Genomic DNA, 16654 nt, shown 5'->3' with positions numbered 1-16654 from the left:
CAACAAACCCAGCCTGGGATTTTACGTCATCTTCCACTTTGGCTGAGTTGCTGTTGTTCCTAAACACTTCCACTTTCTAATAATAGCTCTTGCAGTTGACTGTGGAATGTCCAACAGGGATGTCATTTCTTGAACTGTCTATGGCAAACATGGCATCCTATCACAGTACCACGTTTAAAGTCGCTGAGCTCTTTAAAAAAAAAAAAAAACAAAGTCTATGGAACATTATGTTGAGAAGGAGACACACTGATGACACAAAGAAATAGCTTTGCTTCTGTTCAGTCAGTGCTTCTGCTTTTTTTCAGGGTCAGCAGTCTCCCAGGTGAAGTTTCAGAACCCCCTGATTGTGCAGCTTCATTAAGAGTTCAAATTCAGCTGGCATGGCGTGTACTCCTTTTTCAGCTTTTACGTCATCATAGTAGTGGTGTGTCAGGTCGTAGAATCCATAGGGATGATTAATAAAGGGCCAGAACCCGTAAACATGAACATTTTCACAGACCTCAAGTGCCAGGCTCACCATTATCAAACCGGTGCTCATCCTGTTCGGTTGCAGGCCTTGTGCGTACCAGAAAGCATGCAAATTGATGATGTACTCAGGATTAAAATAGACAGGTCTGATGGGGCTTCCAAAGTCCTCAACTGTGTAAGCGACTCGAAGACATACAGGAGTGTTGTCGTCAAAGGAGAAAGCAGGAAGGAGGAGTAAGGAGTTGCTGTAAGTGCGCAAACTCTCCACAAATGGACGACGACGATCCATCAGAGATGCAAACCTTTAAGAAAAAAACAGCAAATATCAAAGAACAACTCAATTCTGAAATAAACACAAGATACTTTTGCAGTTTTGAATAATAAGAGTATAAATGCTCAGGGAGAAAATCCCAAAACCCAATTATGCCCTTTCATTTGACCTCCTCAACTAATTCTGGAAATGTTTATCATTTTTAAGACAAGAACAGTTGTTGAGACAAGACTGATTTCTATGCAAAATACAGTAGTCAACATTTGAAGAGGATCAAAATATTTCATCAAAGTTGTCCTTAGAAACAAATGGGTATTTTTAAAAAATCATGTACAACATGTAAGTCTGCTATTAATCAATGTTTTTATCAATGGAATTTCATGCCTTATCACTTTTAATGGTTCCCAGACATGATTGTTTGTCACAAGGTGTGAAGTGGCTTGTCACACATTCACAACGACAAGAGTACAACTAAAAATTGTTGATTGCTCAGAACTTCTGTGATTTATCTAAAGTCACAATGGACTGGAAATGCCTCTCAAAAATTATCTGCTGCAGTGCAGCAGTATAGTGCCTTTGGAGTGCCTCAAGGAGCCAAGACAGTGGTCATAATGGTGATGAAGTGGTTTTGGATAATCTGTTGAGGTATGGCTTGCCATTCCTCCAGCAATGCTGTTTGCAACTCCACGCTGGTTCTTGGAGGGACCTGGCACTCTCACAATCTTGACTGTAGCTGCTCCAAAATGTGTTCAGTGGGGTTCAAGCCGATTGACCGGGCTGGCCACTCCATCCTTCAGATGCCCTCTTCCTCCAAGAATTCCGTCACCAGCCTTGCTCGATGCCTTGTCATCCATAAGCACGAAATCTTGTGACATTGCACAAGCATGTGGTTGCATCCGCCAAAAACTGCCATGCTGCACAACATTTTGCAGTAAATTTCTCTCCCCAGGGCAACGCCTCCTACGCCTGTCCTGGAAGTTCATGCAGAACCTGAACTCATCTGCGAAGAGCACTGTACCCCACTAATTCAGTGTCCACCTGCGGTGTACTTTGGCCCACTGCAGACATGCCAGTTTGTGTGCTCTGGAAAGAGGCACCCTCACAGCTGGTCTTCTGTCTCCCAAGCCAACTTCATGAAGTCATCTCCTAAGAGTCTGAGTGGACACTTGCATCCCTGTTGCCTCCTGAAGGTCATTTCTCTGGAAATGACACTTTGAGAGGTCCCCCCTGGGTCTGCAACTTCATTCTGATTTATGCCTCTTTGCAGCATTCCAGTGGCCCTGTTGAGGTCAGCATCCTGCAGTCTCACTAAATGTGGCATTTTTAATGCTTTCTGACCTCAAGTGAAGGTTTAAGAGCATTAAATAATGACCAGTTCTCAATTAAGGTCACCACTGTTTGACTCTGTGACAGGTCAATGGGTACCTATTGACAAACACGATCAAAAGCCATGAAGGATGAAATTTTATCAATGAAAACATTGATAACAGACTCACGTTATGCATGAATCGGGAAAACCACGCATTTTGATTTAAGGAAAATTTGAAGAAAAGTTTTGATCCACTTCAAATGTTGACTATTGTAGTTTTGGTCACTAGCATACAGATGTCCATGATGCCGAACTCATGATCAGCTTCAACGAGTCAACCCCAATTTCCATATACAGCATGCGCGCTGCGGAACACTGGCGAATCGTAATGCGGAGCACTTCGCTCCCTCTCTAGTTTATCAGAGCATTTCCATAGCCGGCACTCCGGACCGGCAGCGGCGCGTGCCTGGACTGACACTTCGCTCCACTTCGTTTCAGATACGCTGCAGGTCTATTTTCAGCACCGGTCACTGCCAAAATCTTAAATTCACTGTCTTCAGAAAGCACCAACCATGGAAGTCACAAACGTAGAACATCCGGTTCTTTCAAAATAAAACACAATGCACAGACTCCCGATCATAAATCATCACTATATATCAACTAGGGTTGTCAAAACTAACGCATTAATGTGGATTAATCCATCATCATGAGTAATCTGATTAAAAATTTTAACACAACTAACCCATCTACAGCACAGATTGACTGAAAATCTCTGAAACGTCGCTGGCAACACATTTTGGGCAGTTTGTCCAAGTAGGGTAACCGTCGAGCATGCCGCCTCGCATGCACAAATGGGCCGTTGATCTGGTAGTGACCAACCAACTTGATATGGAAGATGGTAAACAGCACATTGGCCCTCTCAATGGGAAATTTGAGTACCAAAAAAAACCCAAGACCAGACAGCCGCCTGACATAAAGTATTATGCACATTCTGCAGGAAGGAGTTTTCTTTTCACCGAAGCACTTCCAGCTAAAAGTACCCCGCTAACGCGATGCATCTGGAATTCTGCTAGCACTTTGGCTAACGCATTGCCAAGCTTTCAAAATGAAACGTGATTAATATAGGTTAAAAATGAATGTTAGTTAATCATGATTAATCGAAATTAATCCACATAAACCCTGTGATTAATCTAATTAAAAATTTTAATCATTTGACAGCGCTAATATCAACATTACATCTCATCCTGCAGCGAGAGCAAAGGGTCACTGAGAGGTCAGTGGGTCACAGAGCTACAATGGCACCCTTGACAAGGAAAAGTTCACTTTTGGGGATGTTTAGCCAAAGAATTTTGCATTAAACCACAGATCCTTTACGCAAACATTAACCTTTTAACTTCCTAATGTACTGACTCAATGGCGGAAGCAATAATATCATGGACTTATACCGGAAAGGATGATAAATTAACCCCAAATGGTAAAATAGTCTGCTGTTGACATATTATTCCTGCGTGAATTCGCAGTTCACACAGGAATAGTATGTGATCTCTGCCCGCTGATCAGGACTATGTGCCGTGGCGCTGTGCTCTAGACTCAATTCCAGTGGGCAAGGTCGCTCTCCTTCGGTCGGAGCAAACCCGCCGCACTTTGGTGTGCAGCGCGCACACTGTATATGGAAATCGGAGGTCAGCCTCTACAGTGGACAGAGAATATAAATGCTGCCAAAGGTGCTTCAACTTAGTACTGAGTAAAGGGTCTGAATCCAACTTCAGGGGGTGTTTGAGGGGTTAAGAAATTTGGGAACAACTTACATACAGATTAATAAATAGTGACTTTTCATAATTATCTCATGGTCTGACAATCTATATAACCAAGCAGGCTGTATCATGGTAAGGGTAACTCTGGGACAGAAATAAATGATCCTGGCGGGACAAAGTGGAACATGTCTTAGGGTTGTTCTGATTCTGATACCAGTATCGGAAATATGTCTCATACTGCTTAAAATGCAGGTATTGGTATCGGTGAGTAAACGAGTTTATGCACTGATCTGATACGTTTGGTTTAGCTTTATATTTTGCTTTGTTTAGCCATGCTTAATGTTAGCACTATGAAACAAAAATCAATTCTTCTTCGCTGCTGGAAAGCACTGCATGCACAGGCTACCATTTTTTTGAGCAGTGAAGAAGAACCAAAGGACCCACTGCAGCAGCAAAGAAAGATGGTGGCGCGACAGTTTTTCTCTGAATGTGATCGTTAAAATGCTTTCCAGACTGGCGCTGTCTTACACAACAAGAAGTGACACACTTTATCAAAAGTTGAATAACTGTTGAACCATAAATCGGTGACTCTTGTTTTTCCTTGAAGCTAGCCGTTGTGCCTTCCCATTGACACTATTGATAACTTTCAATCCCATGTGGAAGCATTGTCAGCGAGCCTGGAACTTGTTTGAATTATGGGGACCTTAATGATGAAATCCACACCAGTAAACCTGATATTGAATGTCTTTTAATCAATTCTAATTGAATTACGATCATTTATTACTGCTAACTAAAAAGCTAACTCGACTGCTAACCGGCATATTGTTTTCCCATTATGAGGGTCTATCAGCCAATGGCAGGCTTTTCCGTAATCACGTCATGCTGCCTGAATAGAGCATAATGGAGAGAAGAGAGAGAGAGAGCCTGTGATGCAGCCCCCTGTATTACTGTTATTATAATATTTAGCAGTAAAACTCAATAATCAGCAGGAAAACAACTTCAGGGTCACAGAGATGCTGCAAATTATGATTCTATTTGTTGCACCATGTTCTGAGTCAAATATAGGTCTAAAATAATTTGCTAGTCTGCACAGTCACTCCAGAAAGTTCACTCTAGTATTGGATCAGTACTCTGTATCGGTCGCTTCCCAACATCTTGGTATCAGAATCGTATAATCCCTAACCTGTCATCCTTGCTTTGCAGCTTCTTCCCCCTAATTCTTCATATCTAAGAGTTTTCTTTCCATGCATATTCTCCACAGCCATTCCAGGGAACTGTCAGTTCTATAAAACAATCTACTGACTCAGACCACAACACCGTGTAGGCCCCAGGTTGGGGCACACTATTTCCTGTGGAAGAAAAAAAAATGTTTAAATCTACACCTGTATCTCCCATTCACTCGCAGCCTCTCAGACTGACTCTTACCTACTTAAAAACTTGTGCATTTCTCTCTCATGGACTTTAATAGTGAAGTAAAAATGCATTATTTTGCTCACTTCTCTATCAGGATGCTTGGGTTTGCCGTCACAAGGTCCGTCTTAGTGCCCACATGTTTCTCATAACCATTTTTCAAAGGAGGAAGGTTGCACCTGTAAAATGAAAGAAAGAAACGTTTGGCTTAATTCTGTTGGTTAACATTGCCATTGTTCTTTAAGTCCTCTACCATGGACCCCTCTCTCACCTGAATACAAACTGAGCTGAATCAATCATCCGTCCACAGCCACTGTTGGCCAGGATGCCTCCATTTCCAACAACAGCACATGTGTCCCATGTTCTGTTTGAGAAAGGATGCTCCTGGAATAACAACAATGGAAGATGTCATAGAAAAGACAACATTGTTCTTAATTTCTGAAAAGTTCTTTTAAAAAAATGACTAACACGTTGAGGAACCAAGTCTCTTCCCAAAGTTCTTTTCCTTCGTTCACAACACTCCCACCTTTTAAACCCATTAAACACCATTACACCAATGCTCATCCCCAGCGTACATCTGTTTGTCACTTATTTACCTTCACAACACCACTATCCAACAGTCATTTCATCACAAGATCTATTTTTATTGCTTCTTTACAACTTTTAATGACAGACAGCTACAAAAACATCCCATTAATAGTTTTCCTAAATAACATTGTAAACCCCACGGATAAAACCCTTATCCCCAATAAAACATGCTTAAATTCCCTTACATTATACAGATGATGCTATTCTCTGTGTCATATGTATTCTAATCACTGTTCCCTCTTTGATCACTGCTATAGGTTGCAGAAATTTGTATTTGACGAAGTCTGGCTGACACCTGGCAACTGATGCTGTCATTTGAAGCCAATCCAAGTTGGCCGCCACATTGAAAATGCTGTCTCAATTAATTTCAGTCAGTTAAGAGAAAGTCAAAGAGCTGGAGCTGAGATGGGGTCTCAAGCGTCCTGACACAATTGCGACATGCTGGCTTGCAGTCATATCAGCTATAACCCTTACAATGTGCAAGTTATATTATTTCCCCAAACCAAAACAAAAGACTTTTAATACATGACTTGATCTATATGTTTATTTCTGCTTCAGAAATCAGGATTTTAACATTGGGTGAGTTTTTGACCCCTCAGATGTCACAGGTGGAAACTTGAGGAAGTTTTCCTTTTAACACGTCCACACTGGTCTTACTCTTTCAACCACGGAGGTTGCTGCTTGGTATAATCACACCCAGTGTCTTCACTCAGGGCATCTTGTCAGAGAAAAGTAAAATAGGAAGGGAATTAGGTAGGTAGATATGTAGGTAGGTTGGTTGGGTTTTTAGGTGTGTAGGTAGGTAGGTAGCTTGTTTGGTAGGTGGGACAGTTGGTTGGTTTTTTTGGTAGGCAGACAGGAGGGTAGGTAGCTTTGTTGGTTGATTGGTTGGTTGGTATGAGGGTAGGGAGATAGGTAGATATGTTGGTTGGTTGGAAGGAAGGTAGGTAGGTAGGTTGGTTGGTTGGTAGGTAGGTAGGTAGTTAAGTAGGTAGCCTGATTGGTAGATGGGTCAGTTGGTGGGTGGGTTGTTTATTTGGTTGGTATGTGGGTAGGGAGAGAGGTAGATAGGTTGGTCTGTCAGTCCGTTGGTTGGTTGGTTGGTTGGTTGGTTGGCTGCTTGGCTGGTAGGCTGGTTAGTTGGTTGATTGGTGCGTTTAAAGGAAGGTAGACAGGTGGGTAGTCGGTTGGTTGGTTGGTTGGTTGGTTGGTTGGTTCCTTGGTCTGTTGAAAGGAAGGTAGACAGGTGGGTAGGTCATTTGGTTGGTAGGGTGGTTGGTGGGTAGGTAGGAAGGAAGGTCAATTGGCCGGTTGGTTGGTAGTGAGGTTGGTGATAGGTTGGGAGGAAGGAAGTTAGGTTGGTAGATACTTGAATAGGCAGGTGAGTAGGGTAGGTAGACATGTCGGTAGTCTGGTAGGTAAGGAGGTTGGTGGTTTGGTTTTTTTGGTTGGTTGTTTTTCTTGTTGGTTGGTTGGATGGTAGGTGGAGGTTGGTGTGTGGTTAGGAAGGTAAATAGGTTGGTTGGTTTTTCGGTCAGTTGGTTTAAGGGTTGGTTGGATAAATGGTAGGTGAATAGGAAGGTTAGACGTATATTTTGTTGGGAAAAGTAGAAAGTGAGGTAAGATATGTAATGCTACATCAGTTGAATTGCTAAAGCCTAATGCAGCATGTGCAGAATGCTTATATCGATTCCTTATCTGGACAAGATAAGGGATCTGGATTGGGTCAGTGGTCCTCCATCTAGCGAGGCCCAGTCTAATTTCACCTATGATATATCAGATGTTATGTTAATACCTACATGATACAAACAAACAAAATACCTTTATAAAAGTGCTGAAAAGCTTAGGATCAACTTTGATGGTCTTCTTTCGCCAGTCATAAACAAGCTTTGATCCCACTGGCGAGTATTCCTGGGTAATGATGGCCTTGTCAAAACCATTACACTTGGCCCTCAGCTGAGATCTGGGGAACCACAAGATCCTTGTTAAAGCAGGCACACAAAATTCCCTCAGTCTTCATTTTAGTTTTGAAAGCAAAAAATCTAAATGTGAAAGGTTTAAAGCTGTGTTGTGAAGTATGTCAGTGATAATTACATGCCGTTTTATTTGTTTTGTTTGCTTTTGTTTAAAAAAAAAAAAGAATTTAAATTCTTTTTTTTACCTGAGTTTTTGGTAATCATCTTCCTGCTTGTGCCAGTTTTGAGAGTAATTCTGCATTACTTTTCCAATGATTTCCCTGAGACAAAAAATACACACAAACAGATACAGATACACAACCAGGTGAGTAACAGGCTTGGACTATATGGGAAGAAACAGGACATTCCCAGACCGCCTAAGGTTCCAATTCATGGGAACAGCAAGAATGAGTGAATAGACCTCCCTGAAAGCCAGCAACATTTTATGCAACCTGTTTGTTTGCTATGCTCAGCAAGTTGCCATGGTATCCTGGCTGCATCCCCTGTGACGCACATGGAAACTGTCTACCTGCTGTTTCTCATCTTACAATGGCAGCATTGCTGCCAAGTGATCAAGACAGTCACAAGGAAAGGAGGAGCACAGGAGAATAAGAAAGACAAAGGCCCTAACCTCAGACTAGCAAAATGCTTCAAAATAAGTAACATGTTTGCCAGTAAAGGTCTCAGTCTACATATAACCTACTTATGATAAGTGGGCTAGCTGATATCAGCGAGACAAAACAGTCCATTGTATGTTTGCCATTTCATTTTGAATAAGTACACTTCATTTGCCATCAAAAGCAACATCACAATAATCCCTCAGTATCAGTGACATCTCTGATTGGCTCATCCCTCCTTTACATGCAAAACTTCTGCAGTGAGCCGCTACCAGTGAATCTAACGTTGTCTTTTTAACAAACCACCGTTTAAACAGGGAAACCCTGATGTATGTACTGCAGAAGACCCAACCTATTATATTATCAACCTAACTTTAATAAAGACAGGGTTTCCTGCAATTTTGGTCAACAACACTACATTACCCACAATCCTAGAGTAACACAGTGATGTCTCTAATTGACCCACCTCAGTCGTTAGCTGCTACTTGTGAATTTAACAGCTATGGAAAAAGTGGGCAGTCACTGTTGAGATCTGGTGATGTAAGCTGGCACCACATACAAATCATTGCATTTTGTATTAACATTTTAGACAGCGTGCGAACATTTTTTGGAATTGCGGGTTTATATCACCTGCCACCACATCAGCCATCCAAAAAAATAATATAATTATGATAACAATTGTTGCAGTAAACACCTTAGAGAGCAGGGCCATTCATATTTTTACATATAAGTAGTAATTAAATATTTTGTACTTAAATGTCAAGATGTGAACCCCTACTGATCAGCAACACAACTACATACCCATGTACGTTTCCATCTAAAAAGTGGTCTAAGGGTCTCTGCTCGTAAAAGAGCGAAGACCCCGCCTAGAGAATGTGATAAAGGCTATGTGATAAAACAGTCTGACTCAACATTTCACATTGAATGAAATCCACCTGCCAACTATTATAAGCAATAAAATTATCTACATAACTGTGACAGATCTGTTATTTTAAATATTTCCCATAGTCTTGTAAATAGTTGTGAATTCACTGAGGCTGATAGTCATCAACAAAAGGGTCATTTCAGGAAAAGCAGCTGATGGTGTTTGTACTCACTTGCATTCTTTGCAGAGGTTAAAGGTCTTAAGGGTACTTTTCTTCTGATGGACCGGTAAAGGTGGGGTCAAATCACCACTGAGTAAGGGAGACAGGACAGATGCATTAATGGGATGTTTAAAGAGATGTTTAATCAGGGGTGTTCAAATTTCTGGACTTCCTATGTAGACATGCTATCACAACACCCAGCATATGCAAATAATTACTTTGTGGATGAAAACTTTTGACAGAGATTTCAAAGATAGCTGACAAAAAAAAGAAGTCCCACACCTGTGGTTGGTGGATGTTGATTAGGTAGATAGGCCAGGAGGTAGGTTGGTTGGTGGGTAGAGTAGTAGGTAGGTGGATAGGTGGCTTGGTTGGTTTGTTTGTATGTATGTAGGTAAGTAAGAAGGCAGGTTGGTTAGTGTGTAGGTTGGTAGGTTGATTGGTTTGTGGGTATATAGGAAGTAGGAAGTCAGGTTTGCTGACTGGGGCATGGTTTATTAGATAGTAGAAAGAAAAGTACATAGGTAGGTAGATGGTGGGCAGGTAGGTTTGTTGGTATGTTGTTGGTTGGTGTAGTAAGTAGGTTGGTAGGTAGGTACTGTAAATAGGTAGGTATATAGCTTAGGTCACTGTTAGAAAGGCTGGTTGGGGAAAGGCAGGTAGGTCTGTTGGTTGTTTAGTTGGTGGACTGGTAAGGTTGATCAGTGTGAGGGCAGAGGGAAGGTACTGTAGGTCAGTAGGTAGATAGGCTGAATGATGGGTAGGTAGGTAGGTAATAGATGAAATTATCCTTAATAGATTGTATTTTGTATTTACTCAGGTTATGTTTGTCTAATGTGAAAATAGTTTGATGATCCGAAACATTTAAGTGCGATGGTGATGAAAAAGGAAAAAAAAATAGAAATCAGGAGAGGCTAAGTGCTTTTACCAGCACTGAAGACTGACAACATCCAGCACTGAGTGACAATGTCAGACTTGCCCTCAACTTTACACGGGATCAAAAGAGCACATGCGGCACTTTTGTGCTTTAATGATAAAGACTTAAGCCATATCGTGTAGCTGATAACAATGGCTTCATGCAGCTGTATAAGCAGTGTGGGTATCGCTGTTTAACCCCGTTTTCACCACATAAACCTCTTTGCTGTTTTATGCAGATATAATGCAAATATAAGATCCTTACAACAAGGCTTTTGCTGTGGGAAAAAGCAGGTCTTTCTTCTTCTGCTTTTTAATTCATGGCATTGATTGTGAATGGAAAAAAGAGAAGTTAGTTACCATAAGAACAGATGCTCTCTTTTACATTGAAGAAGTGGTCTTTCTCCACATTAATTTCTGCTTTAAACTCTTCTATTTTAGAGCCTTAACACACCAACTGCCTTATTAGATACAAACATAAATAAGAAATAAAAGGAAAGGGAAGGTAGCAAAACACTCACTTGTTGTCGAACACGTACCAGACCGCAGTCATCAGAATGCTCCCCAAACACAAAAGAGTGAAGGGTGAAAAAAGTGACTTCATACCTCTGCCCCTCATCTATGTGCTTTAAAAAAAGAAAAAAATACAAAAAGTGTTGGTGGATTTCTTCACCAGCATTTAACATTAATATCCAGAAGTTGAAATTCTGGTACAGAAAGACTCGGTGTTATCCTTCAGGAAAGATAACAATGGCTCTGAAACATCTTGTGATTAACAGATGTAATCCTGATGGGTGCAGCTTTCCCATAACATCGTCCGGTAAATAAGGGTGTCAGGCGTAAATGTTAACGGAGGTGGCACCTCCTGGCAATACTCCCAAAGGTCTCATTTTAAACTTGTTTCCAAAGAGATTAATTATACTTTAGCATGCATGCAGGTTTGCTCTGTTTCTAATCTAAAATATCCAGTTTATTCTAGCCAGAGAACGCACTGTTGATAAAACACATTAAGTGACCCGATAATACCTTAAACCGAGGTGTGCAGGAAGTGCCAGGATGATACCCATAGACTTTACCTGTTGGTACCAAAAGTCACGTGATGTGATAGATAAACTAGTTCTACAACATTTCTTATGCATGCATATACAAAGAAGATCTTACTGGGGATGCAAGCAGCACTGACTGACCCTGGCACCTCCACACATGTCGGGGTTGTGTTGCAGTCACAAAAATGGGCTGCAGTATTGACATCTATCAGAAACAGAGAGGTAACAAAGCTGTCACACCTTTAACATGCAACGTGAAGAGAGAGAACATATAGTGTGGATGCCATAGTGACCAACTGAATCATGCCATGCAGGTTTAAATGAGTCTTATCAACAGGTGGTTCTGTGATGATGCTACTTGCACAACCCTGATAATGGAGATTTCAAACAATTATAATAGCATCCTCCACTCCTTTATTGGTTGTGTCCAAATGTTAACATTAATGATGGCCTCAAACTATCACAGTTGTGTTATTACACCTGCAAGTGCATGGGCCCTGATTATTTGAATGTGCAAATCCACACCAGCATTTGCTCTTTCCTTCATCCTCTCTCCTACTGTAAGTGCACACGCTCATACGAGCAAACATAAGCACACCATCGTTGTTAGAGCAGGAGGAGACAGGTTCATGCCCTGGGGGAAGGAAACCCTAATCCACCACTCCTGATAACTGTTTACTCAATAAACATAGTGGAGTGCAGTTCTTTTTATTAAACAGAGAGCTCAATTCAAAACAGGAAGTATAGCACATCTTGAAACCCAAGAAGAATTTGCATACTTATGCTTTAAATACATGCTTATTTCAGCCAGACAATGCCAAGCCACACTCTGTACCAGGTACAGAACCATGGCTTCACAGTAAGAGTCTGAGGGATAGACAGTGCAGATCTGTGTCCAGCTGGAACTGTAGAGTGCAACATGGAGCCCCAAACTGTAGAGCAACTTACAGGTGTGCCTAAAAAATATGATTTCATGAAAAAGTTCTTTTTTTCCCCTGTGGTTTAAAATTAACTATTCAATCTTGATGATTATGGGTTACAGTAAATCTAAAATCCACAATCTCACAATGTTTCGATAGTGTGTAAAAGTCGAATTTGTAAATGTTTCCTGAGCTTAAATGATCTCACTCTGGTTCAGTACACTCAATCATGGGGCAGACTACTGACTTAGCACTGTTGCCTCACAGCAAGAAGGTGCGTGGTTCCCTTCCCAGTCAGGGCAGAGTTTGCATCTCCCTTTGCATGCATGGGTTCTCTCCAGGTACTCTGGCTTCCTCCCACCACCAAAAACATGCTCATTAGGTTCATTGGTGACTCTAAAATTGGCCGTAGGTGTGATCGGCATGCCTTATTGTCAGACCAGTCCAGGGTGTACCCTGCCTCTTGCCCAGTGACAGCTGGGATAGGCTCTGACCCGAACCTTGAAGGACAAAATCCACTTCCAAGAGGAAGATGAGAGACACCAGACCCAACAATCCAGATGAGCTGAAGGTTGCTATCAGAAAAATCCAGGCTTCATAACACCCCAGCAGTGCCACGGACTGATCGGCTCAATGCCACTTCACTTTGATGCAGGATTTGTGCAAAAGGAGTTCAACCTATTACTGAAGTCATAGATCAAAGAATGTCAACATTTCTCTATTATAAATCTCTTTTTGGACTGATGTTTTGTGATACTCTAATATCTTAGATGGTGGATTTTTGCCTTTTTTTGCTGTAATAATCAAGATTAAAACAAGCTTTGAAATCTCTCACTTTGTAATAATGAATCTAAAATATACAAAAGTTTCAGTCTCTGAAGTAAATCACAGGAAAAATCTGGTCAGAGATGGTCCTGCTTATTATTATGTTTGAAAAGAAAAATTGAAAAATTTTAATGAATGTTCAAATAAAAAAATGTCAGAGTTTAAGTAACTGTATATCAGTTACATTCACTTTAACTTCACTACTTACAAATATTCTAACTTAATAAGTGACAGATGCCATTTGGCTGCTCATCCTTTAGTTAATTTGGCAGGACTAAAGTCATTCTGCCTCATATAAATATTAGGATGTCCTTTTTAAGAGACGTTTTAGGCCTTAAATGTCAGTCATGTTTAATAGATGTCTACTGTGAGAACAATGTGTCCAGTCTTGTGGCGCCATCTACTGGAAACTGGTATTCATTACAACTTTTAACCAACCCCAGGGCTTCTCTTTTACCTGTTATGATCTCGGATGGAAACCAGCACTCACTGACCACTTTATTAGGTACACCTGTTCAGCCACTTAGTTACACAAATATCTTATCAGCCAATCACATGGCAGCAGAGAGACAGAGATTAACTGTGATTAACTACAGCAATCTTGAGATTAACCCTCAGATGCTGTTGAACTGAGGGTGTTTGTGAACAAAAATGGCAGCATACATAAAACGTGATAAAAAAAAAAATACCATACACCTGTGATCCTCAATGCATGGCTCTGGTGCCCCACGTGGCTCTCTTGTGATGATTTGTGGCTCTTGTATGTCTTAATTTGAAACATTATTCCCCCAGAAAACCTTAAAAAGGAAAATCTGACCTCATAAATTATCCATTGCTAGTCATATTAATCAGTTTGTTTCCCACACTTACATAGTAGACTTTAATTCTCAGACTTTATTGTCAACCTGTATTTTTTTCTATATATTTCCATTGCCCTTATTTGCATTTTTTGCCACTTAATTCCATTTTTACTGCTTTCTGCAATTTTTCCCACTTTTTCATCATTTTTGCCACTTTTCACCCATTTGAGCTGCCTTTCGCAATTAAATGCCACTTATTGCCATCCATTTTTACCACTCTTTGATGCTTTTGGCCCATTTTGGTCACTTTTCACTCATTTTTGCACGTTTTTTCCGACTTTGGGTCCATTTTTGCCACCTTGAACTCATTTTTTTGTCACTTTCCATCCATTTTGGTCACTTCCCACCCATTTTTGCCATTTTCTGCCAGTGTTTGCTGCTTTTAGCTCATTTTTGCCACTTCTTTTTGTCACTTTTTACCCATTTTTAACACCTTAATCTTGCTTTTTGCAATTCTTTGCCCCCTTTTGCCTTTTATTGGCACTTCTAACCCATTTAAGCTGCCTTTTTGCAATTCAATGCCACTTTTTGCCCATTTTTCTTAACTTTTTTCTGATTTTTTTCCCAGTTTGGTCACTTTTCACTCATTTTTTGTCCCTTTTTTGCCACTTTGGGACCATTTTTGCTGCCGTTAACTAATTTTTTTGTCACTTCCCAATCATTTTTGCCAATTTCTGCCCTTTTTTGCTACTTTTTCTTGACATTTTTGCCACTTTTTCTTCCAGTGTTTGCCACTATTTGACTGTTTTTGTTACCTTTAACCTATGTTAAAACCATAGAGAATCTCTGTTCAACCTATTACTGAGGTCAAAAATGAACATAGTTTCACAGACAGTCAACATTTCTGTATTATGAATCAATTTTTGGACTGGTGCTTCCTAATACTCTTTTATTTTTAGATAGGTTTTTTTTATTTTTGTGAACTGTAAGCTCAACATTTTAAAAAAGTCTTGAAAAATTTCTTTGTATGAGATGAATCCAGAATATATGGAAGTTTTACTTCTTGAAGTGATTCACAGGAAAGGAATAAGTTTTTTCATTATATTATAATTTATTGAGACGCACCTGTGCAACTCTAAGCATGGCAAACAAACATGAACAAAGTCTCTTGGAGGAACTTTGCTTCTGTTCTGTCAGCAGTCCGTGCTTCTACCGATTCAGCAGTCAAGTGGTGGAGTTTCAGAACCCCCTGATTGTGCAGCTCAATCAAGAGTTCAAACTCAGCCGACATGGCGTGTACTTTGTCAGCCTGCCTGTCATCATAGTAGTGGTGTGTCAGGTCGTAGAGTCCATAGGGGTGATTAATGAAGGGCCAGAACCTGTAAACATGAACGTTTTCACACTATATATAGTTATACTACACTTTAAAAATGATTCAGTATTTTACAATATGACAGAGCTGCAGTTACTCTTAAAAGTCAGTGGCAAGGTGGGTCACTTCTGGCAAGAATGAAGCAGAGAGTCAGTCTTATGGCAACTGATGAAAAATTCATTCCATACGTCCTTTAGGAACACCCAAAGTCACAGGCAGCACCTCTAACTCAGTGGATAACTTCACTCATGGTGCAAATGTGACACACATTGAAAACAGCAACAATCCAATAGAGAGATGAGCAAAGGAATCCCATCAGGGATCACTGTACAACAGGCAACATGCAAATACAACTAAACACATATGAAACACATCTGAACACTCTACCCAAGGGCATGATGGGTAATTATACCCACGCAACCCCACAGAATTGAAATGGCAATGGGATTGACTCCATACAGACTTGAACTAACACTGCATCAACACTGAAGACCCTTTCACTCAGAGTTAGGGTTGCCGCCTTTTGAGCATGCAGTATAAATGAAGGACGCCCCACAATAGGACAGAGGATTGAGGTGCCTTTACCATTGACTACTATTAGGCCAGTGGTTCTCAACATTGGGGCCAGGACCCCTTTGGGGTAGCGAGACACTGACAGGGGACGCCTTAAAAATATTATGATTTTTTAAAATTATGTCAAACTGTATATTTTGGCCATTTTAACAAAAATAAATGCATGAAATTAGTTAAATGTAAAATAAAAATGTTTTATCATTGATATCCTAAATAACTGTTTCTTCATTTAGGAGCTGAAAAGTGTGTCTGTTATGTTATTTTTGTTTGTTTTTTTCTTTTCTTTTCTTTTCTTTTCTTTTTTAATTAGAATATCTCAGTGCCACTGTTTAACCACTTTCCCCACCCAATTTTGCCACTATCATTGGTAACTTTTCGTAATTTTTGCTCAATTTGGACCCTTTTCCCCAAAATTTTTACCCACTTTGGCACTTAACACCAATTTTGTCTGATTTTTACCAGTTTTCGTTACTTTTCCCCACCAATTTTAACACGTTAACTCATTGTTTACACTTTTTTTTTTTGGTCATTTTTTAGCTACTGTTACTTCTGTTGACCCATTATGAGAACTATTAGCACCTTATTACCACATTTGACACCCATTTTTGCCCATTTTAACCACATTTCACTTTTTGTGATGCCCATTTTTGCCAGTTTAACCCATTTCTGCCAATTTCTACCTATTTTTCTGCCTCAGTTAACCAATTTTTGCCAGTTCAAAACACTTCATTCCACTTCTGAATCCC

At 40.3% G+C, this 16654-nt stretch overlaps 1 protein-coding gene across 1 annotated transcript; it reads right to left on the bottom strand.

Annotated features, from left to right (window-relative positions):
* Positions 1-307: 307 nt before the first annotated feature.
* LOC121505662 (alpha-2,8-sialyltransferase 8E-like) lies at positions 308-10991 on the bottom strand. Its single transcript, XM_041781148.1, has 7 exons — positions 10894-10991; positions 9470-9547; positions 7962-8036; positions 7622-7763; positions 5484-5596; positions 5299-5391; positions 308-770 (listed from the first exon to the last, which is right to left on the bottom strand). The coding sequence occupies exons 1-7, from the start codon at positions 10989-10991 to the stop codon at positions 308-310; spliced, it is 1062 nt and encodes a 353-aa protein (XP_041637082.1).
* Between the last annotated feature and the right edge of the window lie 5663 nt (positions 10992-16654).

The sequence above is a fragment of the Cheilinus undulatus genome, linkage group 23 (assembly GCF_018320785.1).
Source record: "Cheilinus undulatus linkage group 23, ASM1832078v1, whole genome shotgun sequence".
Classification (NCBI taxonomy): Eukaryota; Metazoa; Chordata; class Actinopteri; order Labriformes; family Labridae; genus Cheilinus; species Cheilinus undulatus.
Note: the sequence above shows the minus strand (reverse complement) of the source record. Positions and strands in the feature narration are given on the sequence as shown.

Coding starts and splice junctions, on each gene's coding strand:
- LOC121505662 (XM_041781148.1), bottom strand. CDS start 10,991: ATGAGGGGCAGAGGTATGAAGTCACTTTTTTCACCCTTCACTCTTTTG. Junction 8,037..9,469: donor AACCTCTGCAAAGAATGCAA/GTGAGTACAAAC, acceptor TTTTTGTCTCAG/GGAAATCATTGGAAAAGTAA. Junction 7,764..7,961: donor GATGATTACCAAAAACTCAG/GTAAAAAAAAGA, acceptor GTGGTTCCCCAG/ATCTCAGCTGAGGGCCAAGT.